Genomic DNA, 22,990 nt, shown 5'->3' on the forward strand with positions numbered 1-22,990 from the left:
TCCTGGGAGCTGGGTGGAGACGTGGGGCCTGCTGTCCGGAACTTGCCTTGAAACGCTTGCTGACCTGGGGGCCATTCGGAGGCCACGCCACGGGCGCCACACGGCAGAGGAGCCGGCGAGGTCTCCAGCCCCAACAGCTGCCACGGCCAGCACAGCTCCACACGCACGCCCTGATTTGCGCTCTGCGCGGCCCGTGAGAAGCACCGATCCCCACGACGAGGCGCGGCTCCGTCGTCCAGCTTGTCGGAAGACTTAAATGACACGTCCCCAGACCCAGACCCAGGCCCTAGACTCGGCTCCCTGAGGATGTCCCCCTACACCCGCCCCTGTGCCAGGCTGGCACCACCAGGAAACCCTCGGGACCTCAGACTGGGCTCTCTCCCAGGGGTGAGGGGCCTCGGCCTCCGGACAGGAGCTGGACAGTCACGGTCCGGATGATGGGGGCAAGTCCTATGCTCCCTGGCCGAACCGGAGAGGGTGTCAGTCGAAGGTCTGCGCCCCCCAGGAGGCCTCGAGGCGCCCGCCCTGCGGGTCTCGCCAACACCGGACAGGAGACGGCCGGAAGCACCGCAGCCCGAGGCTCCAGGAGAGGCATCAGGGAAGACGCCCGCCGCCTGCCACCTGCAGCGCTCCCCTCACGCTCCCCCCTCCTCCCTCCCCCTCTCTAATTGGCCACAGGATTTATAGGCTTGGGAGCGGCAGTCCTGCGGGGGGGAGGGGGGAGGCCGCGGAGGAGGCTCGAGGACCGGCGGGCGCAAGAGGCTTCCAGAGCGGCGGGCACCACCTCACGTCCAAACACGGGCACTGCAGGCAGGTGCCGGCACCCCTCGGCCGGACGGCGTGGAAGGGGAGGCCCAGCGTCCCTCCGTTCAGCCTCGACGGGCACAGAGGTTCCTGGGTTCTCTTTCTCCTGCTGACGGGCCCAAGAAGGGAGCGGGGTTTGAGAACCAACGTGACGGGCGGCTGCAGGCCGACCCCGTGCAGGAAGGCAGCGGTCCCGCAGTGACCACACCTGCCCTGCCCCAACCGCCTCAAAGGCCCAGCTCACGTCCCCTCAGGCGGCCGAGGGTTGGGGCGCCGCCACGGCTGAGGGGAGGAGAGAGGCCTGTGTGGACAGGCGTGTTCCAGACACGAGAGCTTCCGGAAGGGGCTGTAAACACAGACTGGGAACCTGCCTGGGCTCGTACACAGAGAAAGACTGCCTCTCACTGGGCCCGGACAGCTGGCTGGTGCTGTGCTCGGTAGAGGCGTGTCACCCACCCCTGGAACGTAGGCACTGTCACGACCTCCATTCCGAAGAGGAAGAAAATGAAGTCCGTGTGGGCAGCCTCGACTCACGTGGGCTGACACACGTATCCCACCTCCCCGGCCACCAAGCTGGCTCAGGCAGCGGGGCGCCCCGCACCCTGGCGGACACGCGTCTGCGGGGTCCAGCCTGCCGGGGGCCGGCCCGCGTGGGACTGCAGGGGTCGGGGACAGGAGCAGGACACAGAAATCCCGGGCAGGTTCCCCCCAACCAGGTGCTCCCGGAGGACGGCCCTTGGGGCCTCGCCAGCAGCCCTGACCCAGGGCCATGCAGTCTGTGCCAGCGGACAGAAGAGACCCCGGCCGAGACGGGGGGGGGGGGGGACGCGCGAAGCGTGTCCTTCAAGACAGATGCGTGGGGCCCGCGAGGCAGGCGGGACATCCCAGCTCTCATCCCTCACGCTCCTCACGTATGCTGTTCTCTGGTTTGTTTTTGTTGTTTTTCACAGTCCCGGCCAGATCTAACTCAAAAGCTACTGGGCCCGCGGAACGTTCCCTGATCGACCTCGTGGTCAGAAACAGCTACGTCTCTCTGACCAAACACCCTTCTACCTCTCAGAGCCTCTGCACCAGTGTGAGCACACGTGTCCAAGGACACGTGCCTACACACGCGTGCACACCCCCAGCCCCTCCCCACGGGGGTTACCCACACCGGCCCCAGCACAAGCCAGCACTCCATCGGGCCTTACGTGGCCCGTGGTAAAGCACTCGATGCCCTTCAGGGCCACGATCTCAGTGACGACACCTGTCTGCTCGGAGGGACACATGTGTCACAGCCACCCCGAGGACACCAGGCTGTCTCCACTTGGGCGTCAGCCGCAAACGGAGCAGGAAGAGCCTTTCCGGGAGCCGTTAAGGGGAATTACAAAACTCACCACTTAGAATAAAGCAAAGCAGCCAAGTTTACCCTCTAGTGGGACGTGTGGGAATGGCTTCAAGCCACTCAGGCGGCACAGCGTGAGGGACAGCAGACCACAGTGAGAGCTGGCCGCACCACGGCCGGGACGAGGCGTCGGGAGTCAGGGGGCAGCGCCGGGCCCGCTGCGGGCCACACAGGTGCCCACGCGCCCTCCCACCCCACCCCCGACTGCCGCTGCATCTGGCCACCGGGCGGGGGCGAGGACGCGAGGACACGGGCACACGATGGTGACGGAAGGGGTGAGAGAAGCAGGACCCCGAGGGCGGCAACGGGCCACGGTCCTCCTGGCGGGGGAAACGGAATGTCCCAGAAGGTTTCTCACGGCAGAGGCCGCCCGAGGGACGTGATCTGTCTGACACACGTCTCCAGGGGAGCCTCCTACACCGACCCCACGGGGCAGGGAGAGCGGCCGGGGCCGTCCTCACGGTGCGGCGGTGACACGGCTGGTGCCGGCGGGGTCGGCGCTGCGATGCCGGGTGCGCTTCGCAGGCGGAGCCGCGACAACCGCCTGTGGCTTCAGCGACTGAGAACGACCAGAGGGCCGCGCACCCGCAGCGCTGGTGGCACCCGCCTCCGGCAGCGCACGCGCTCGCCGCGTGCCCGACGTCACTCTGACCAGAACCGCAGCTGTGACTCCCTCGACCTAGACACGTCCCCGCGCCAGGGTCAAGGTAAACAAGCACGCGATCAAAACACACTTCATACGTGACACCCAATCCGACGGGAAGCCTAGCTGAGGCGGGCAATTCAAACGCAGCCGAGACCTGAGCAAAGCCCCGGGGCCAGCAGGGTCCCAGGCGGGACGACCTCTACCTGACCTCACGGGCTCCTCAACATAAGCACGTCTGAAGCGACTTCCTGGTCACCCCCCGTGGACACACAAAGCAGGCTGCTGTTCCACGAGCTCCCACCAAAACCCCACCAGTCTGGTTCTCTCGCCTGCCACCACTGTCCTTCCCACGGACCACGGGCCCAGCCCCTCCACGTCCTCCCCCGGCCACACACAGGAGACAACTCTCAGCGCCCTGCCCTCGGCCGCCCCAGAGGCCACCGCTGCCCCGTTCCCTCACCGGGCGCCGGGCCACCCAACACTGACAGAAAGAACCTCCATACTTGGCTCTCGACAGCCCCGTGACAGTTACCGCCACCGTTGTCCCGACAGGTGAGGCAGACAGGCGATTCTACTGCCTAAGACACACAGCAACTCGGTGGCGGGCCAGGACTCCAGCACGGGCAGCCTGAGCCTCGAGCCAGTGACCTGGCCGCTCTCCAGGCACAGGGCTCCCCGTGCACAGAGAGAACAGGTCCTCGGTCATTGTGAATCTTCTGCGGCCGTCACCAGCCCTGCTGGCCTCGGGACAGCTTGAGAGCACCATAACTCACATAGACACAGGGTGACAGAGGTGACAAGGCCTAATCACACTCCAGGCGGTTCGAGACGACAGCCCAAATGCTTCGCACGAACAGCAGGGAAAGAGCCACACAAAGAATTATGACCCTGATGCTGATCTTAACTGCCCCCCCTCGGGGGTGACACAAAACCCATCGGCCTGCCGGCTGCCGGGAAAGCACACAGCCAAGGGCAGTGCCGCTCGCAGCCAGAGACGGGCAGCATGTGCGAGGACCGCCCACCCACCCGAGTCCCCTCACCACACAAGGCCCAGGCGTCCCCAGTCAAGGCCCAGCGCTCGTGGCAGCGGCGGGAATGACCTGCTGGCCGTGTGCGGCAGGACTGTGACCCCAGGTGCGCCAGGGCTCATGACCCCTGACAGCTTGCGACCGGGGGCTCTCGGGAGGCAGCTCTAACCCAGAGGAAAATGCCATGCTTCAAACCACCTACAGCGACGGTACGGCCCGGGGCTCGGATGTGCTTACGGATGCGGCCCAGGGTCCCGGGACTCATCCGCCCCAAGTGCCAGGACCCTCAGCACGAGCGCGCAGGGCAAGGGCTGCGGGGCTGGTTCTCGAGGGCCCGTGGCAGCTCCCCCTGCCTCCACATCTGCCACAGGTGCAGATGCTCCCCCCACCCCCACACCCACACCAGTCACAGGCGCCGTGGTCTGGGCCCCAAAGGAAAACAACCTCCCAGCCGTGGCCCGGCTCTAGAAGCCAGCTGTGAGCGCTGCACAGGTTGTGTACTGAGGCCCGGCGAGGGCGAGGCGGCTCACAACAGCATCCCGTGAGCTCTGGGCGGAGCACGGGGTCACAGGACACACCCAGATCCTCCACGATCACCCTGTGTCCGCGGCACACAGGCTGGGGGGGGAAGAGCGTGAGCCTTCAGCCTCCAAGAACCAAAACTAAATCTACGGCAGCAGCGGCGAAAAGGCAGGATTCCCTGAGCTGTAATTAACCTCCCGTCTGAAGGCACCACCAAACCCCTTCGCGTCAGTGCCCGCTGGTGCCCTGCAGCAGTCCGAGAACGGCCACGGAAGGGGAAACCGCAGAGAGCCTGGCCTAAGGGTTCACAACACCCCTCAAAGGGCAGGGGTGCCCTAGCGCCAACCGGAAACCCTCTTGACTCCCGGCCCCACGCCACAGAGGGCCCCACGTCTCTGGGCGTTCCCAGAGCGCTAATGAACACTGGGGCCATCATCACACCACAAAACAGCCCTCACGGTAGACACGCGCCCCACTTTGACGTAAGGAAATCAGAGCTCAGAACTCAGGGAAACGTGCATGAAACCAGCAGCGAAGTTCATCTCTACCACAGGAAGAAGAACACCTCCACCCCCGTGCAACTTGGGAGGGCTCTGGAAGGTTTCTGCCTCTGAATGCCCCAGCCCACCACTGGCCTTGCAGCCTCCAGGCCACGGGCACGAACATCGAGGGAGGCACAAATCCCAGCGAGGCTGGCGGCAGTGCAGGACCAGGCCCGCCAGCAGTGAGGTACGGGCACACTCCGCTCCACTCCGGGGTTGGCCAGCCGTGGCCCAGGGATGTGCCTTCCCTCACCTCCCCCAAGTGAGGCGAGCGCAGGACACTAGAGCACCAGATCCTTCCCTGAATGACCCACGGCGAGGCTGGTGCAGCCTGACTCGAAGCCGCCACGGAAGGACCTGGTGAGGGACAGACCAGAAGAAATGCCTGGGGCCCAAACTCACAGGGCCCACCCTCCGGCCCGGGCACCACGGCCTCAAGTCGCTTGCTCCCCTGCTTGTGTGAGCGGGAAGGCCCTCTGAACCCTCAGGCCCTGCCCCCTGCGTGCCTGCACCTGCAGAGACCCCGCATTCTCGGCCGCTGGCCATGGTGCCTCTTCCCACGTGCCCTCAATTTCTGCTTCACTGGCCGCGAACGTGAGAAGTGAGGTCCGCCGTCCTGACCAGGCCTCCCTGCCCTCCACGCAGAAGGCCATGACCAGCCCACGTCGCCTTCTCGCCCACGGGACCAGCAGCTGCCCGGCAGCCCACCAGCATGAAGGATGCCAGGCCACAAGACCTCTCTGTCCCGGTCAGGAAGGGCCACATGTCAAGGGCCCCCCACCATCTCTTCCCGGGGCCCACACACGGATCTATCATGAACAAGCACAGCGGGAGCCACCTGGCCTCCCCTATCACCCGAGCGCTCAGCTCCTCCTACGGGGCCGCAGCCCTGGACACGGCCACGCCGTGACAGCCGGTCTGCCCTGGTGGCCGTGTGCGGACTGAGTGCGACACCAAGGGCCTGCTCCCAGGGACGCCTGAGATGTGCCCTTGCTCTGAAGTGGCCACTCACTCTCAGAGGGGACCGGGAGGACAAGGTGCCTGGGGGTCCCCATGGGGGACTGCTGCTTGAGACAGACTCCGGGGTGACTGCCTCACTCTCAGAGGGGACCAGGAGAAGGACAAGGTGCCTGAGGGTCCCCGGGGGGGTGGGGGGGAACTGCTGCTCGAGACAGACAGACTCCGGGGTGGCTGCCTCACTCTCAGAGGGGACCAGGAGAAGGACAAGGTGCCTGGGGGTCCCCGGGGGGGGGGGGGGGGGCACTGCTGCCTGAGGCAGAGGCCATGCCCAAGCCAATCCCGAAAGGGATCAATGCAAAGGTCACTCCGCACTCACACCTGCAAGCCAGTGCGCAGCGGGCCCCTGCGCCCCCACGTCCAAACACACGGAAGCCGGCCTTCCTGCCACCTCACAGCCGGGCCTGAGAAAAATGAAGACAAGTTTTCTTCCCTCTGACAGTTCGTTCTGTCCCAAATTCAAAGTAAAATGAAGAAGATCGTCTAGAAAAATGTAAAAGCTTCAATTTCAAGTCACTTTTAACGCCCGTTTCATCTGACAGTAGCTTTGAAAGCAAAAGGCAATCTTTATCGTTTGAGGTTCTTAAGCTATATTGACGTGATTATGTCCAACATAACCAGATGCTTCTAAAAGCCCATTTTCAAAGTGACATCAACCCCCAAAATAAGAAAACCTTCCCTCTGGCTCCTAATGAATCCTTAAGACGCTATGTCCACAGAGGGCTGAGGCTGCCTCGTCACAGACCCCCGCAGCTGTCCCGCCCCTTGAGGGGTCCCCGCGGGACGTGGACGAGCCGCAGCGTCGGGGCAGCCCCGTCCCTCCGGAAGAGCTCTGGGTCAGGCCGAGGAGGCCGGAGGAGGATGCGCCGGCAGTGGGGCGCAGGTCTCTCCTTCGTGCCTGCGGACGGGTCGCCAGAAAAGGGAGGAAGACAACCCTGGGAGAGCCTGGGAGTGGCCTAAGGACAAGCATTTGGTCTCCGTCCCCTCTCCCGGCACTGAGCTCCTAAGAGCCTGGGCTTCCGAGGTGAGAGGGGCATTTCGTCACTCGTAACAAGCCCCTCGCGACCCCAGCCCCATCCGAGCTAACGAGGGGACCACAGGAGTGGCTGGAGCGACCAATCACATACTGGGGGGGCTAGGACTTCCAGGTTGGGGACCGCAGGGTGGGGGCTGAGCTCTTCACCAAGAGCCAGCGACTTCAGCACGGAAACTCCATAAACACCCCAGAGTGGGGCTCAGACAGCTTCTGAGCTGGAGAGCAGGCCCAGGTGCTGAGAGGGGCAGGCCCAGAGAGGACACGGAAGCTATGCACCCCCACCCCTCACCCCCGGCCCCCCCCAGCTGGCTGCTCGGAACACATTCTTTGTCACAAACCAGTGACTGCACGTGAAGCGATTTCCCGAATTCTGAGCTGTTCTAGCAAATCCTCGAACGAGGCTGGGGTGTCGAGGGAAACCCTGCGTTTGCAGGCACCCGGGGGACCCAGGACTGGAGACCAGGGTCTGGAGTGGGGGCAGCGTGCGGGACCGAGCCCTCCACCTGTGGGGTCGTGTCAGGATGGGGCAGACTGACAGAGCGCCAGCTGGCCTCAAGTGGCATTCGGTGTCAGGAGGAAAAACCTAGCACCGGAGAAGTCACGCAGCGGCTGGCCGGCGGGCCTCCCTCCGGGAACGGGACTCCTTCCTCGCTGTGCCGCCGCGGGGGCGGGTTTTCCTGTTACTCGCCACCAGGGGCGTCCCGGCTTCCATTCCTCTCTGCGCACACAGGGCACAAACACGCAGACGCTTCCCCCCGCCACCCATCCACCGCAGCCTGGGGTCCACACCATCAAGGGGTCAGTCGGAGCCCAGGCCACAAAGACAGGCCGGCAAAGACAAAGAGGTTCCCGGTCCAGGCGCACATCCTTCTCGTGGCCCCCCAGAGCACCAGGAAGGCGGCGGGCGGCCCGGCAGCCACATGCTGCCTCGACAGGGTCCCCACCGTGGGACAGAAACGGTGGGCACCCTTCACCCGCAAGACCGGCCCAGCCCCCGCTCACTCAGGCCGAGGGAACAGTGACGCACAGCTGTTCCCGAGCCAAGCCCAGGGGACGCACGCTCCCTGGCGCCCCCGCTGTCCGAAGCCAATGCCCCCCACGACCACCGGGGCCAGCAGGCCTACCTGCTGGTGATGACATTGTTCCGGTCCTGCAAGGCAAGTTCTCGCTGCTGCAGGTCAACGATGAACCTGGAAAGGTCTTCCGGGGTCCTGCGGGACCAACAACACACGTTAGCATCAGCCATTGCCCGGAGGGGACCTCATTCTGTGAGTCCCAGACCTGGGACAGCTCAAGCCCCGCGCACCGTCCCCGGGCCAGTGTGGTGGGGGCACTGCACACGCACCCCAACCTGGGTTCAAACCACAGCCCGCCACTGGCCACGTAACATCAGGTGAATTACTTTTATTTGACAGGATTTTAGTTCACCCGTAAAAAGCGATCAATAGCCAGCCGACAGCGTCACCGTGCAGAGGAGGGGAGATGAGGTGCAGGGGTGCTCGGCATGGGTCAGCGTGCCCTCCTCTCCTCCCTCCTCCCTCCAACCAGCAACAGTAAGAGACACCCACAGTCTGTGCTTCGTCACGTTCAAGCTGCTCAGCCTGGCCGTGTGGGTTCCCCTTCAGGACGGCCCTGCTGCTGCCCCGTCCCCCACAGAGACGAGGAAGCGGGTCCAGGGCATTAAAAGTGCCCCAGGGTGCAACGGTCTTTGAGCAGCGCTGGACCTCAATCTGGCTCCTGGCAACTCAACACCCTAACTCGGAACACACGCCAACGTCTCCGAGAGAATGAAAACACCCAGCTCAGTGGGAACGTTCCAGACACAGCACAAAGCACGCAAGCTGGGGGCTCCCTGGCCTGCAGGTGGCAGGTGAGCCGAAGGCCGACGGACCGAGCAAAAGGCCAGGCAGCACGTGCGAGACAGCACGGCCTCTTCTGTCACCAAAGGAGCCACAGGCACCGTGACCAAAGCTACACCCACAGGACTCACCCTCCGCAGAATCAGAGTCCGTCACAAAGCTGTGGGAGTGGCTATTGGTCACCGTGGCGCCCGAAGGCCCTCTTCCTGGCCTCTCACGGCACCACGGTACCAGGCTCCCAGAAACACCCCACTACCAGGCCAGGCCCGGGGGCTCCGCCACCCACAGCCTTGCCTCTGGACACGAACCCGCCAACCCACTGCCCCCGGACTCCGCGGCAGGTCACCCTGGCTCGCAGTGCTCTTCCTCAAGCCGTATCAGGACAACCGGCACCTCCCGGAAGAGGGACGCTCCCCATCCCGCCTGCCGCGCTCGGCGTGCGTGCGCAGGGCCTCTCGGGGCCTCTCGGGGCCTCTCGGGGTCCGCCGGGACGAGAACGTGAGCTCCCAGCACCGGCGCCCGGCAGCCGTCCATGCGGAAGCCCTGCGCAGCCCAGTCCTCACACCCCTGGGCCTCTGTAGGCCACACGCCTCCCGCAGGTGCCCCCCGGCTCTCCCACCCTCAGTCACCCTCACAGACGCCCCCCCCCCCACCCCGAGATGAAGCCCCTCACTGGGCCTGGGGGAACCCCTGTGCTCCTCCCCATGAGAGGATTTAAGGGACCTCACACAAGACCGTCACCCAGGAGGGGGAGCCTGTGCCGGCCCTGGATGTCAGCTCCCACTCTTCTGGGAGCTTCTTCAAGCTCTATGACCTTGGGACTTAAAGACACTGGCACAGAAAGAAGGAAATCTTTTCAAGCCAGGAGGGATTTCTTTCTGAAACATCCTACAGAGACGCTCAAGCGGTCGTTCCTCTGTGTTACTCCATCAAAGGGGTGTGCAGACCATTACCAGAGCCACAGGCCAAGTTTACTGAAAACAAATCCACAAAGACCCCGGCCCCCAGCCCGCTGCCGGCCTCGTCTTCCGCTCAGGCCCGTGCAGAGGACCGTCAGCAGAGGGCCACCCAGTCTCTCGGGGATCTGGCGGCGGAGGCGGCAGTCCTCTCTCCAGGAGGGCGGGTGGCCTGCGGCTCCCTCCCGCCAGAGCCTTCCCGGAATCTGGAGCCCAGGCGGCAGGGTCGGGAGCACCTGACAACAATTTGGAAACCAGCTTTGGGCCCTGGGGCCGGAACCCGCCCCCGCAGAGCTGGCGGTAGAGCCGGCGGCGGAGAGCCCAGACCCACTCTCACCGGGCTCTCCGGCCTCCTTCCGAGCGAAGGTAATGGAAACGAGCCAGTTTAATGATGAGGGGAACACCGCAACGGCTCAGAAGAGGAGGAAAGTGACCTTAACGAGCCGTCCCTCTGAGATGCTCCATCCCACTGACGGCGGGCACCCGCGTCCCCTGGGACCCAGGCCAGTGTGCACGGGCCGCCCACACACGCGCGCGCACGTACACGCACCCGGCCGCGCCCAGGAGGCCGGGGTCTCTGCCCCCTCCGCTCAACACTCACACGGAGGCCATCAGGCGGCCAAGTACCGCCGGACTTCTGGGCGGCCATCCGGGTCCTGGCCCCACCAACGAAGCAAGCAGCAAATCTGCTTTCCCTCCCCTCCCCCAGAGAACACCGGACCTGCCCACGTGGCCCCCTTCGCCCGAGGCGGGGGACGTGGGCGGCCGAGGTCGCCCGAGCCCTCGCCGCCCCTCCCGGAGCAGGTGGGTCGTCCCCGCACAAACCACAGGCACGAGGATCTGGCTCACACGCCCGTGGCGGACTCTCCGCCGGGCTGGTCCTTGGCCACAGTCCCAGCCCCCGAATCCCAGGTGCCACCATTGAGCCACCCCCTCCTCGCAGAGCAAGGACGTGGGCTGCAGGGCCTGCCTCCCCCACGTGCCCCACTGCACAAGACTAGAATGCGTGCACGACGCCCACACCCGCCCCGGCCTCACGCCACCACCGGACAGCCTTTCCCTCGGTGGCCCGCGACTCTGGCTGCAACGAGACCCAGGGCCCTTCTGGTCACTCCCAACAGCACTAAAAACCCAAAGCACAGAAAACTCTTGGCCACGCTCCAGAATCTCCCACCGACCTCAGCGACAGCGAGAAGGCAGGACGTCTTCGAGGAAAGAGAGCGGGTTCAGTCACGGTCCAGACAACCGCAGGCCGACGCGCCAGCGCGACAGGGCTCCTCGGGCCTATCTCCAAAGCCCCGAGACCCAGGCATGGTGCAGGGCGAGCGCCCGACAACCCTCGCGCAGCCGTCAACCGCACGGGAGCAGGGAGAGACGGGAACCTGGACAACCGTCTCCTGAGGTGCACCGGCCAACCCACTTAACGCCGTGTGGGAACAAGGACAAGGCACGGGTGACGACGACGGTGAAGTTGTCACACCTCGTTACATAACTGAGGAACGTAAAGTCCAACGTGAAATAAGTAATCGGTACGTTAAACCGCGTGGAGTCCTGCAGACCCTCAGGTTTGCAGCTGATCAAAAAGAAAACACGTTCTGCTGGAGGACCACCGTGTAGGAGCTTTAGTTAGAAATGGTGCATGGAGGGTGATGGTTCCGGAATGTTCCGCACAAGAAAAAGGAGAGACAGAGAGGTGGGTTTTGCAACAAGTGGACGCTCTAAAGCCAGAAGGCTGAGCCAGGGGCAGGGGTCCTGGCTACAGGTGACCTCTCAGGAAGCTGCCCCAGCACTCGGCTTGCTGTGAAAACACGCCCTAGGAAAGGACGTGGGTAGATCAGGCTCCGAGGGACTTGAACTGACCAGGTCCCCTGGGGCACAGCTGAAGGCGTTCGGGAGGCATCTGGGGGCAGCAGAGACAACAGCAAGGGTGAACTCGCTCATCCCCAGGTCTCCGTCAACCGGGACAGCTTCCCTGTCTGGTGTGTGGCTCCCGTGACCTGGCCGTGCAGCCCCCACGACCCCAAGGAGGGTCGGGCCGTTGGACAAGGTAAGAAACGTAACCAAGAGGGGAGTCCCCGCCCGCCAACCCGGAAGCGCTCTTCAGGGAATGCGTGTCAAGGAAGCAACGGTGCGTGCCTACGTAGGTGGGGTGGCAGTCTGTCCTCCCGTGGTAAAATACTCCTAACGCGACATTTACCCTCTTAACCACCTTTAAGCATCCAGCTCGGGGCATCAAGGGCCTTCACCTGCAGAACTTTCTCATCTTCCCAAACTGAAACCGGGTCCTCGCCGAACGCCCCTCCACACCCGTCCCCGACCCCGGGCGCCCCCGCCTACTGTGTCTGTGGACTGGACGTGAGGGGGGCCACGCGGTCCTTCTGTGGCTGACGTCACTGAGCACCGCGTCGGAAAGGCTCACCCATCTTCTGGGTCAGAGTGTCCTTCCCCCCTGAGGCTGCACGATACTCCAGCGTGTGGACAGGCCCTGCCTTGTCTCTCCATCACCATCTCCCCATCAGCTGTCGCGGACGCAGCTGTGAACACGGGCGCACAGCTATGTGTTCGAGTCTGTGCTTCTGACTCCTGGCTACATACACACAAGTGGGGTAGCTGGATCATTCCATCCTTGGTGTTCTGAGGAACCGCCATACTGCTTTCCACAGCGGCTGCCCGGCGCACTTTCCCCACGTCACCGTCTTTCACATTTAAAAAAATAAAGGCTCAATAATGGACAGTAAGTAGGTTCTCACATGGGTGCCGTCTACTCGTGAGACTTGCTGCTGGGCAAGGAGGGGGCAGGCGGTTGCCACGCAGCACAGGGCACGGGGAGAACACGGGGGGCGCACTCACTGGACAGGACAACGGCACACGCGGGGTTCCGCAGGTGGGGGCACCATAACGGGGTGGGTCATCTGGAACGGGAACGACGGTCTACATCATCCAGAGTCACTCCAGTCCACACACATCCACCTCTCAATCCATGGAATCAAAACCCCTGGAGATGGGCCCAGGACCTACAGACGAGTTCCCGTGTTTCCTACGCACAACTCAGAACCCTGGTCATTTGCAGAAAAATGGGGGCAATCCAAGCATCAAAACTATCCCACGGACGCTGCAGGGCAAATCACCAAAAAGGTTATGCCCTCAAGAAAACCACCCACCGGACATGTGACAAAACATTCTCTGAGACTCTGTCCACTTGATAGACAACTGCTAGGCTCGGTAATTAGGTCCAAATCAAAAAGAAGAATCCCAGAAGACAAGGCCATGAACTACCATGGCCCTCGTTTCTGACGGGGGCACAGAGGCACAAAGCAGTGAGGCTGCATGCCCACGTCACACAACCCGCAACCGCCGGGGCTGGGGGCACACCTAGGTTGGTTTCGTACAATAGGGCACACTCAACGCCATGAAAACAGTAAGGAGAGGTGACAGGAACGAGATTCTGAAATGCTAACACGTGTGGATCTTTTGACACCAAAAAATACACACACTGAGGAAAGCAAAACCAGAAAGTAAGATCAACGAGATGAAAAACGCATCTGTGTGTGGGGTGCCCAGGTGGCTCAGTCAGTCGAGCGTCCGACTTCGGCCCAGGTCATGATCTCACGGTCCGTGAGTTCTAGCCCCGCAGCGGGCTCTGCTGACAGCTCGGAGCCTGGAGCCTGGAGCCTGCTTTGGATCCTGCGTCTCCCCGTCTCTCTGTCCCTCCCCAACTCACACTCTGTCTCTGTCTCTCTCTCTCTCTCAAAAATAAATATTTTTACAAAAATTTTTTGACACATCTGTATGAAAAAAAGAACAGGGAAAAAATAGAAAATGTTCAAGAACAAGCAAGACCCCAAACACAGCAGCAGAACTCTGCTCTCTTCACTCTTGGAAAAGTTTCTATGCCGTGAGAATATGTTTCAACAAGTTTTTTTAGAGCTGTACGTCCAAGCTGTGGACACGGGGGCCACAGTGGCCAGCGCTGACCAGGTGAGACCGCACAGGTGCCGAACGAGGGTCCTCAGCCCTCCCAGCCCGGCGGCCCAAGCAAGGAGACCGCTGCGGGGACACGGGGACCCACGCTCACCGTGGCGTCCTGACCGCTCAGAGAGGCAGGGCGCGGGAAGCTCCTCGGGCCTCCCCGGCTTCATAGTGCAGGTCAGCAGCCCCGAGGGCTGGCCCTGCACAGCGCGTGGGGGCCCAACCTGCCATTCCAGAGGCCCAGGCCCCTCTCTCCAGCGGCCTGACCGTTGGCAGCGGAGGAGGCAGACACGTGCGCCTGAGCATACAGTGTGTGATAGGTCGGGTCTGTGGGTGCTTGTCCGGCCAGGCTCTCCAAGTCACACGGGCCTGGGGAATGAGCACAGAGGAAAGAAGGCAGCCTGTGTGCCGTCAGGGAGAGGCGGCCGCAGGCGGTACACGCCGGGCGAGGACGAGGCCCGGAGGACGGTGATGCGGATCCCTGGGACTCGAGCAGGGCGCTTGTTTATTCAGACCTTAGGGACCCCCTGGCCCGAGGGCAGGGCCCAAGCCCCATCCTCCAGAAGCACCCCCTCTTCCACCCAAAGGGCAGGTAAGTCCGGCAGGTGCTCGGGACACTCCAGGACAGGGTCCCTAAAACCACACCAACAACTTCACAAGTCCAGGCTCAGAAAATACGCCAACGACACGTGCGTGTACCTCCAGACCACGCCCTGCAAAGACTCACCCCCGGCGGATAGCGGATGTCGGCAGGCACCGGAGGACCAGGGCCGGGATCAGCGGTGGCAATCGAAGGGATCTTTGGCTTCCTGCACCTCGTGTGAATTTCTTACGACAAGAATCCGGGTGTGACACGTACAAGTACAAAAAGAACGAACACCACCCTGCCACACAATGCACTACATGCAAAGAGCCGCTGGAAAACGCCCAGCTGGAGAAGCAGGGGGGTGACAGATGGGGCTCACCCACATACGCTCGACACAGCATGAGCCAGGGCGCCGGGACACAGGGAGAAGGGCATCTGGAGGAGGCTCAGGGGGACAAGGCAGGAGAAGCCCCGGGATCCGGGGATCCAAGAGCCACACCTGCACCACCAGCCACCTGTCATGAGCGGCCCGGCCGCTGAGGAGCCGTGGAATCGGCCAGAGCACCTCCACCCGGCAGAACAAGCATTTACCTTCTGGAAACCTCCTGGCCTGCTGTGTGGCCAGAGCTGCTCGGAGATGTTTGCCAAGGGTGTTCTGGGGCTTAGCTGAACGCTCACGGTGAGCGGGACTAGGCCTAGGGGTCAGCCCAGCCCAAGACCTCCTGTGCACACACCAAAAGGTGGACGGCCTTCAGAGGGTCGGAGGACCCTCCACTCAGAGAGGACAGGAAAGTGACAGTCTGCAGCCCGAGCCGTGACAGCCGCTGCTGACGGCCCCGACTGGTGGGCTTCCAGGGAGGAAGGCGTCTCTTTGCTCACAGTGCCGCTGAACGTCGGCTCACACTCAGCCGTGCGTGTGGCGTGGCGGGGGCCGGGGGCGTGGGGGGTCACCGCACAGGTCGCGCTCGAGGAAAGGCGGTCCGGCCCGGCAGCAGCCGCTCCGAGGCTCGCGCCAGCAGGTGCCAGGGCCCCTGTTGAAGCCCGAAGTGCCAGTTTCAACGGGCCTAAGAGACGTGAGACGCAGAGAAGTCTGACTCCCAAAGTGAATGAAGCCTCCAGCTCTCTCCTAGGAAGCTACTCTCCCCAAGAACAAAGCCCCCAGGCTGGGGGTGGGCTTCGGTGGGGGCACGCTACAGCAAGGGGACGAGCCCCCCGTACAAAGTACACAAAACCGGGAATGGAAAATACTGCACAGGAAAACTCGGCTTAAACCCAAAAGGAGGACCGACGCTGACGACTGCAAAGTCACGGGGGCAGTGGGATGTCCCGTTAAGTCAGGTTTTTCTTGATAACGTGGCACAGGAATGCGGGGAGGTGGTGCTGGGGTCGGGGGCATCATGTCACCAAGCTCTGAGTTGGGACAAAAGCTGGTATTCGTCCCAGGATGGGGAGAAGCAGCTACTGTTTTCCCGAAGAAAAGGATGAATTCTGTATCCTGGACGTGGACCAGGTTCTGCTAGGGTCACCATCAGTGCCTGTCCCTGCTGTACCCAGCCCTGTGGCCACTGAGCTGGAGGTCAGACGCTCCAGAGCCAGTGACCACTGATGGTCCCGAGACCACAGGCACCCACAAAGGTCACCTCTCTTGCCCCTACACGACACGTTGGCCACGTGGCGGGCCACGGCCGTCGGTACAACTTCTAAAGCTGCCCATTTCCGAGATAAACAGAGAAAAGTCACTCCTTCCCCCACGGACAGTGGGCCGGCCGGTGACAGAGACAGTCTGTGGCTCCAGCTGCCTGCCTCTCTCCGGCCCCACGCAGGCACCCAAAGGCCCACAGGACAGCCCGGAAGCCAGCAGATCCCCGAACCACCGCAGGTACCCCCGAGGTCAACGAAGTCCGCACGCTGTCACAGACCGACCTCCCCACCGCCACGCCGCCCGACCAACCGCTGCCCCTCAGCGGCCCTCCGCGTGGGCCTCCACCGCCCGTGCGGGTCTGCAGGCGGCTGCCCAGGTGCCCGTCCCGTCCCCCCTCTGCTGGGGCCGCGGCCCCCCCTCCTCACCATTCTCTGCCCGGTGTCCAGTGCACGGTCCCTGAGTTCCGCGCCGAGCTGGCTGCGAATCTCTGCACCGACACCCCCTCAGGGCTCCCCCGCACTCTCCCGGGACAGCCCAGTCCTCCTCGGGCTCCTTGCCAGCCGTTCCCCGCCGGGCGCCTCCTGCCCCGGCCAGAAACCCACCTCTTACGTTCCCTCCCCCGCCTTGCCCCAGGCTGGACCCCCCCCCCCCAACATGAGACTCTGGGTCCTGCATTCTGGGGTTGCCCACCTGCCTCCTGGACAGCTCCATGCCGGAGGGCACCTGCCTGCTCCTCCAACCACACTCCTCTTGTCTCCTCTGTTTCTGGAAACCGAACGGGCCGGGCCAGCCGCCAGGACAAGCCTGTAGTCCCTGGGGCCGCGTCCAGGCCACTTGCCCCCACTGCTACAGCGTCGGCACAGACCCGGACACGGCTGCTCACACGGGCTCTGCCGCGACCGTCGGGTGGCCTCCTGGTCCAGCCCCTGGAGCCCGTACTGGCCTCTGAGCATCAGCTTGCAACTCAGCAACCACAGCCAGTCCTTTAGAGTGTGAGTCAGGTCCCACGCCTCTTGTCCAACTCGGCAGTGCCTCCACGACGCCAAGGAGACGCCAAAGTCGCCACCGGAGCTTACGAGGCCTGGCGCAGCCTGGCCTCCCAGACGCCCACCTCAGGGCCTTTGCACGTCCCGCTTCTGGAAGACTCTCTTCCAAGGTGTCTGTGCGGTACACCCCTCATCAGCTCTCTCGGGTCTCTGCTCAAATGTCCCCAAGGCCTCCTCCAGGTCCACCCCCACCACCCTGTTCTGAACTGTAGCGCCGGCCCGCCCCAGCCTCTGTCCCGTGGCCCCACACCCACTCCTTCACAGAGCACCTCAGTGAGATGTGCCAGGTCTCACCCACTTCCTTACTGGTCCTTCTGCTTCGACCGGAGTGCAAGCCCGGGCGAGCCAGAGGCTGTTTGCTTTCTCCCACTGGCCATGAACTAGAACAGCCCCCGGCACGGAAGCAGGTTCGCAATCAGGAGCGGTTAAACGGACACGAGACCACGCCACCTTTGCAGAACGGTAACCGTCCAACCAAAACGCGTCCAACCAGAGCCGGAACTCAGACCACCGGCTTACCGGTCAAACACGTCACGGCCCACCCGTACGCTGGAGTCTGTTCAAAATAAAGAGAAGAGCGGACCCCGTGTCTGTGTTCACACAGGGAGGCCTGGAAAACGGCAGGACTAGATGAAAACATGAGCGGCAGCACGTGAGTACTATGCGCCTTTTGTGGGAAAGAAATACGACACGTGCACACAGAGCTGTGCTGGTCTGTGTTCGCAGAAGAATGTCCAGAAGGACAAACAGGACAAAAGCAGCGGCTTCCTGTAGGACGGGATGAAAACCGGGCAGGAGACCTAGCGCTACCTACCTCTTTCGCAAGTTTTAGTAATCACGCCCAGGAAATACGACACCTACTCAGAAAACAACTTGGAAAACTTAGCTCTGTAAACGTACGCTGCGGAATTCGACGGAACACAAACGTCTTCTCAAAAGGAAAGCGTTATCCCGTAAGTTAGCGCATAAAAATCTAACTGCAGCCGTTTATAACCGAACGACCGCGCATCCTGCGTCGGGAGCGTTCGCCACGTATGACGGCATGATCTGCTCTCCAAGGGAGGCTCTCCGAGTGCCGGCGGAAGGCTTCCTAGCTGGGAGGCCAGGACGGCGGACTGATCCCGATCGCTGGCTGACGTGAGGAGCCCAGTGCTTTCCTCTCACACATCCCAAACGTCCTCACGGAAACCGTGACGCGTACGCGGGGCCGTCCCTACGCGGCAAACCTCTTCCCCCGCGGCTGCGCCGACTGGAGTCTCACCTCATATTGTTTACGCAAACCCCGGATGGGAATCCACGCTTCTGGCTTTGCGTCTTGCAAACGGACACGTGCGATCTGCCTAAATTTTACCACCCTTCCTCTCAATCGTGCAGTCTGCTCACCATGTTCAACGGCAAACTTTGGGCAGTTTTCCTCGGAGACTCTCCAAAGCCCTCAGCTTTGCGTTCACGGAGACACCGTTCCCTTACCACTTAGTTTTCATCAGTCTCCGTGACGCCGAAGAAGTTACGTGGCTGTGGCAACACGTGCACGGGACGGAGACGGGCGCTTCTCGGGCGGGGCCGCAGCACCTCGCGTGGGCAAGGCTCGGGACGGCCGGCAAGTTCCGCAAAGACGCAAGGCGCCAGGGCTGGCTCCGCGGCGGGGGCGGCGACGAGTCCTCAGAGGAACCATTGTTCTTCGTGACTTAAGGGTCGAGACAGGGCCGCACACGCCCCTTAAAGACGTGCTTTTTTCTGTGTATGATACGTTTCGTGTGTTTAAACACCAGCCGGCGGCCCGAGCACCCGCCGTGCTGCAGGAGGGTTTCAGGCTGTTTCAGGCACAGACGGGAGCAAGGCAAACCCGTTAGATGACAGAATCCGAGTCCACAGAGCCACACGGAGGGCGGAGGGAGGAAGGGAAGGAATAAGGGGTGTGGGGAACCAGGTGCCCTGCTGGGTAGCGACCCCGCCCTCGAGGAGGGCAAGGACACGATGCGGGTCAGGTCAGGACCGGTGGGTAACAGGCCGTGGCTCGCTGACGGAACGTGAGTCCACGGGTCCATGTTTAAGAACAAGCCTGGGGCTGGAATTCCAGCCACTGCACCCCCCTCCAATCGGCGACGCCTGCAGCGTGAGACCTCCGAGTTTCCCCGCCTCGGTCAGGCCCGTCGGGGAGCGAGGCCCCTCCTTAAGTGACTCTGGCACAACTACGGGCTCCCCGCGTGTGGACTCCCCACGTGGACAGCCGCAAGGCGAGCAAACTCCTGGCCGTGGTCAGCAGCGGGTACCAGACACTGCCGTCCACCGGCCAAGCCGGCGTACCTGCTTGAGGGAAACGAGTTACACGGGTCCCCTGACACGTGTAAATAAAACGAAGAACTTTCAAACTTACACTTGCTGCCTTCAAATTCCTTCCCCCAGCTCAGGCAGGATTAAAAGGACTTCAAAGCAGCCCGGGTCCCAATTAAGCCGGTGTGACCACCCCAGGGATGCTAGAATATTCTTCACACTAACAAGAAGTACTCTTTGAACTGTCTGAGCTAAAAAAAAAAAAGCTCTCAGAAGCTTTCAAACAAATGCCACAATTTTCTCTCCCTGTTCCCTGGCTCTTGGGAAAAGTTGATCTTTTGAACGCTTTAAACATTCAAAAAGGCAGCTTCACAGGGCCCCAAAGACCACTTCAGCCAGGGGCTCGGAACAAGGGCAGCCAGTGGGGGGCTCGGCCCGGCTGCACACAAGCGGGCACGTCCACCCCGTAAGCGAGCACCGCCGGCAGATCCGCGGGCGGGGAGGACGGGCCTCATCTTGCACGCCACACCCAAACGCTCCTCCCAGCATCGGGAAGGCCCACCTGGGAGGCCGGGCTGGCGTCTGGAGGGGACCGCAGCTCACAGGCGAGGTCTGCTTCCACGGACAGGGGCACCCCGGCCCCACAAGCGGGAGGACACGGCAGGTGGGAACAGCGTGAGCCATCGGGGATGTCACGTTCGCATCCGCACGCACGCCGTCACTCAGACGCGCTCGGCCGCCACTTCCGACGATCTACTCCAGGGCCGTGGCCCTCCCTGTTCAAGCATTAGAAAACCCTGGATGATAAAATCAGCACCCCCGACCCTCGGCCCACCCAGCCTGCCTGCGAGGATTCCTTTCAGCAGAGGCAGTGGGTGGACGGCAGGGCAAAGGACAGAGGGCAAGTCAGGTGGCTACTTGGGAACAACCAAAGGCAGCGCAGGAACAGAGGATGTCGGAACGAGGATGCTGAGGCAACAGCCGGAACGAGGAAGACGCTGAGAACGTGCTGAGCAGCACAGGAGAGGGGGTGTCAGAACCAGGCAGAAGCCGCAGGCATGGTGGAGGCCCGGGCAGCGGGCTCGGGGGGAGCTCCAGCAGGCTGTGCAGCCCCGGGCAGGTTACGGCCCCTTTGTGAACCGGGTCTACACTTCCTCCGGTGAGGAAGGGCCCGGGGGAACAGGACCTCTCCTCCTGATCTAGGATTCTGTTTGCAAAAACAACGGTGCCCAGCGGACCGGGTCGCTGTGATGACAGGAGCCACGTGGGGGACAAGCCCGGCAAAGCGAGGTCGCCAGACCGAGGGTGCACACGAGCGCTGGGTCCCTGAGGCACAAACCCAGGAGGGGGCTCCGGGAGGGTCAGGGCACACCGCACATGCTCGGGGCTCGGGGTCCGGACGTGTGGCCCCGTGGCGAGTTACACGAGTTCCCCGAGACGCCGGGTTTTATTCTGAGCAGGACAGCGACACGGTCCCGGTCGTCGGCGTGTAGAAAAAGCGTGTCTTGCTGTCTGTAGCAAGGAGAACCGGCAACGGCCCAGCTCCCCCCACGGCAGGGAACTGACACCAGCACGACACGGGACAGCACTAGGCAGCCAGCACACGGGGCCGCGGGCGGATGCTTTGAGGACGGCGTGTGAGGACCAGGGACGACCGCGAAGGCTGCAGCTCCCACCCACGGGACCACCTGCCTCCGTCTGTGCACCGACGCTGAGGGTCCAGGAAGATGAACGGGACCCCCAGGGAGTGGCTGCCGCCCAGGACTCGGGCGGGGAGGGGGTTTTCCACCTGCACGTATCTCGCTATCTTGTAACGCACGTTCCGTGCGAGACACGATGAAGAACGAAGTCCCACAGCCACCTTGTTCTACTTTGTTGTCAAGGAAAACAAATATTTACGAACACGAGTGGTCTCCCAACTGGTAACACCAGGAGCACGCAGCTGCAGGGGATGTGCACTTGGACGTCCCCACAGGCCGGGCACCGCGACCCACGAGAGGCCAGTCATCGCACCACAAGAACACAGAGAAATAAGCAGCTGGGGGGTGGGGGTGCTGAGGGGCTCCTGGAAGGCTCCGTGGGAAGACAGGTTTCAGACAAAGCCTAAATACCGAGCAAGCATCCTCCCAGAGAAGAGGACATCGTGGGCCCCGCACTCAGGCCCCAGGGACCCTGGGCCTAGGTCACGGACTCTGGCCACGACTCCCCGACCTCACGGGATCCATGAGGCAGCTCTCTCCAGCCACGCGGAGGGCCCGTGGAGGGACGCCAATGCCAACCTCCTAGGTGTCACCGAGGCGTCACAGGGTGAACAAAGCCAGCCTGGACGTCCCATTCTCAACAGAATCTGATGGACCGTGGCCACCAATTGCCCCGGCCACCTAAGGAATTGTGCAAGGCACGATCGCTGGCGCCAGGGACAGTCCGGGCAGGGCCACGGAGGCAGAGTCCAGGCCCAAGGGGCACCTGTCAGCCACGCAAAGAAATGCGGCTTGGTCGCAAGAGCAACAGGCAGAGTGACTGCCCAGAGCTTCACTGACAGACAGCCCTTGGGAAGCCGCAGTGAAGAAGGATCTTAAGAGGTCACGGTGGAGACAGCTGGCCGCTGGTGACGTTTTAACCGCATGACAGCAGTGAGCACAGCCAAGGCTGGCGCGACCTGGAAAATGCTCTGGAGACAGATTGGGAGGCGGCGGCGATGCGCTGGCGGGGAGGGGGGCGGAGACGAGAACCGGGGGCTGGGCCGGGCGCAGAGCAGACACGGTGCCCTTCCCTGAGACGGGGAACGGGGCCAGGCGCCGGGCTGGCCGTCCCAGGGCGGGTTCCTCACAACAATCCCCAGGCCTCAGCGGGAACAGGGAACTTGTCGTAAGAGGCAGAACCTAACGCCGACTCCAAAGGGCCGGGTTTCCGGGCCATTGCGTGCGGAGGCTGCGCTTGAGAGAGGGGCAGGAAGGAAACGGGACAGAGCCCTGACAATCCCAACATTCAGCCGAGGGGCAGCGGCACAGAGCGCCGAGCTGACCGACCCTCCCAGGTCACCGGCAAGGTGACCAAGGAATCAACAAAGCCAAGATTAGTAATTTCTAAAAGCGGATAAATAGGGCGCCTGGATGGCTCAGTCAGTTAAGCGTCCGACTTCAGCTCAGGTCACGATCTCACAGCTCGTGGGTTGGAGCCCCGCGTCGGGCTCTGTGCCGACGGCTCAGAGCCTGGGGCCTGCTTCGGGTTCTGTGTCTCCCTCTCTCTCTGCCCCAAACCTGCTCGTGCTCTCTCAAAAATAAAATAAACATTAGAAAGGAAAAAAAGAAACCAAATTATACCTTCTAGATCCATCCATGTCATTGCAAACGGCAAGCTCTCATCCCTTTCGATGGCTGAGGAACGTTCCGCTGGGTACGTATGCCCCACGTGTTCTCTGCCGGCTCATCAGTCGACGGACGTCTGGGCCGCTTCCACGGTCTGCCTACTGTCCATAGTGCTGCTACAGACATCGGGCTGCATGTGCCCCTTTGAGTTAGCGGTTTTGTTTCCTTCGGGTAAACACCCAGTAGGCGACGACAGACTCTTAATCTTAAATCAAGAGGGGAGATGGGTGGGGGATGGGTGCTACAGACGACGGGGATTCAGAGCGCGCTCCTGGCGGCAAGCCCTGAGGGACGCACGGCAGCGTTGAATC

At 62.6% G+C, this 22,990-nt stretch overlaps 1 protein-coding gene across 6 annotated transcripts in view; it reads right to left on the minus strand.

The window, feature by feature from the left end:
* Positions 1-22,990, minus strand: part of MAD1L1 (mitotic arrest deficient 1 like 1) — a 315,909-nt gene that overhangs the window by 249,496 nt on the left and 43,423 nt on the right. For 4 of the 6 annotated variants that reach the window (XM_081791670.1, XM_081791671.1, XM_081791668.1 and 1 more), the window contains one exon: positions 8,104-8,190. The exons of 1 other annotated variant lie outside the window; for it this stretch is intronic. In XM_081791670.1, coding sequence (XP_081647796.1) covers positions 8,104-8,190 — 87 coding nt within the window. Of the gene's footprint in view, positions 1-8,103; positions 8,191-22,990 lie in introns of those variants that run through there. One more of the 6 variants, XM_081791672.1, reaches the window with a different exon arrangement.

Source organism: Panthera onca, chromosome E3 (genome assembly GCF_046562875.1).
Source record: "Panthera onca isolate mPanOnc1 chromosome E3, mPanOnc1 haplotype 2, whole genome shotgun sequence".
Lineage (NCBI taxonomy): Eukaryota > Metazoa > Chordata > Mammalia > Carnivora > Felidae > Panthera > Panthera onca.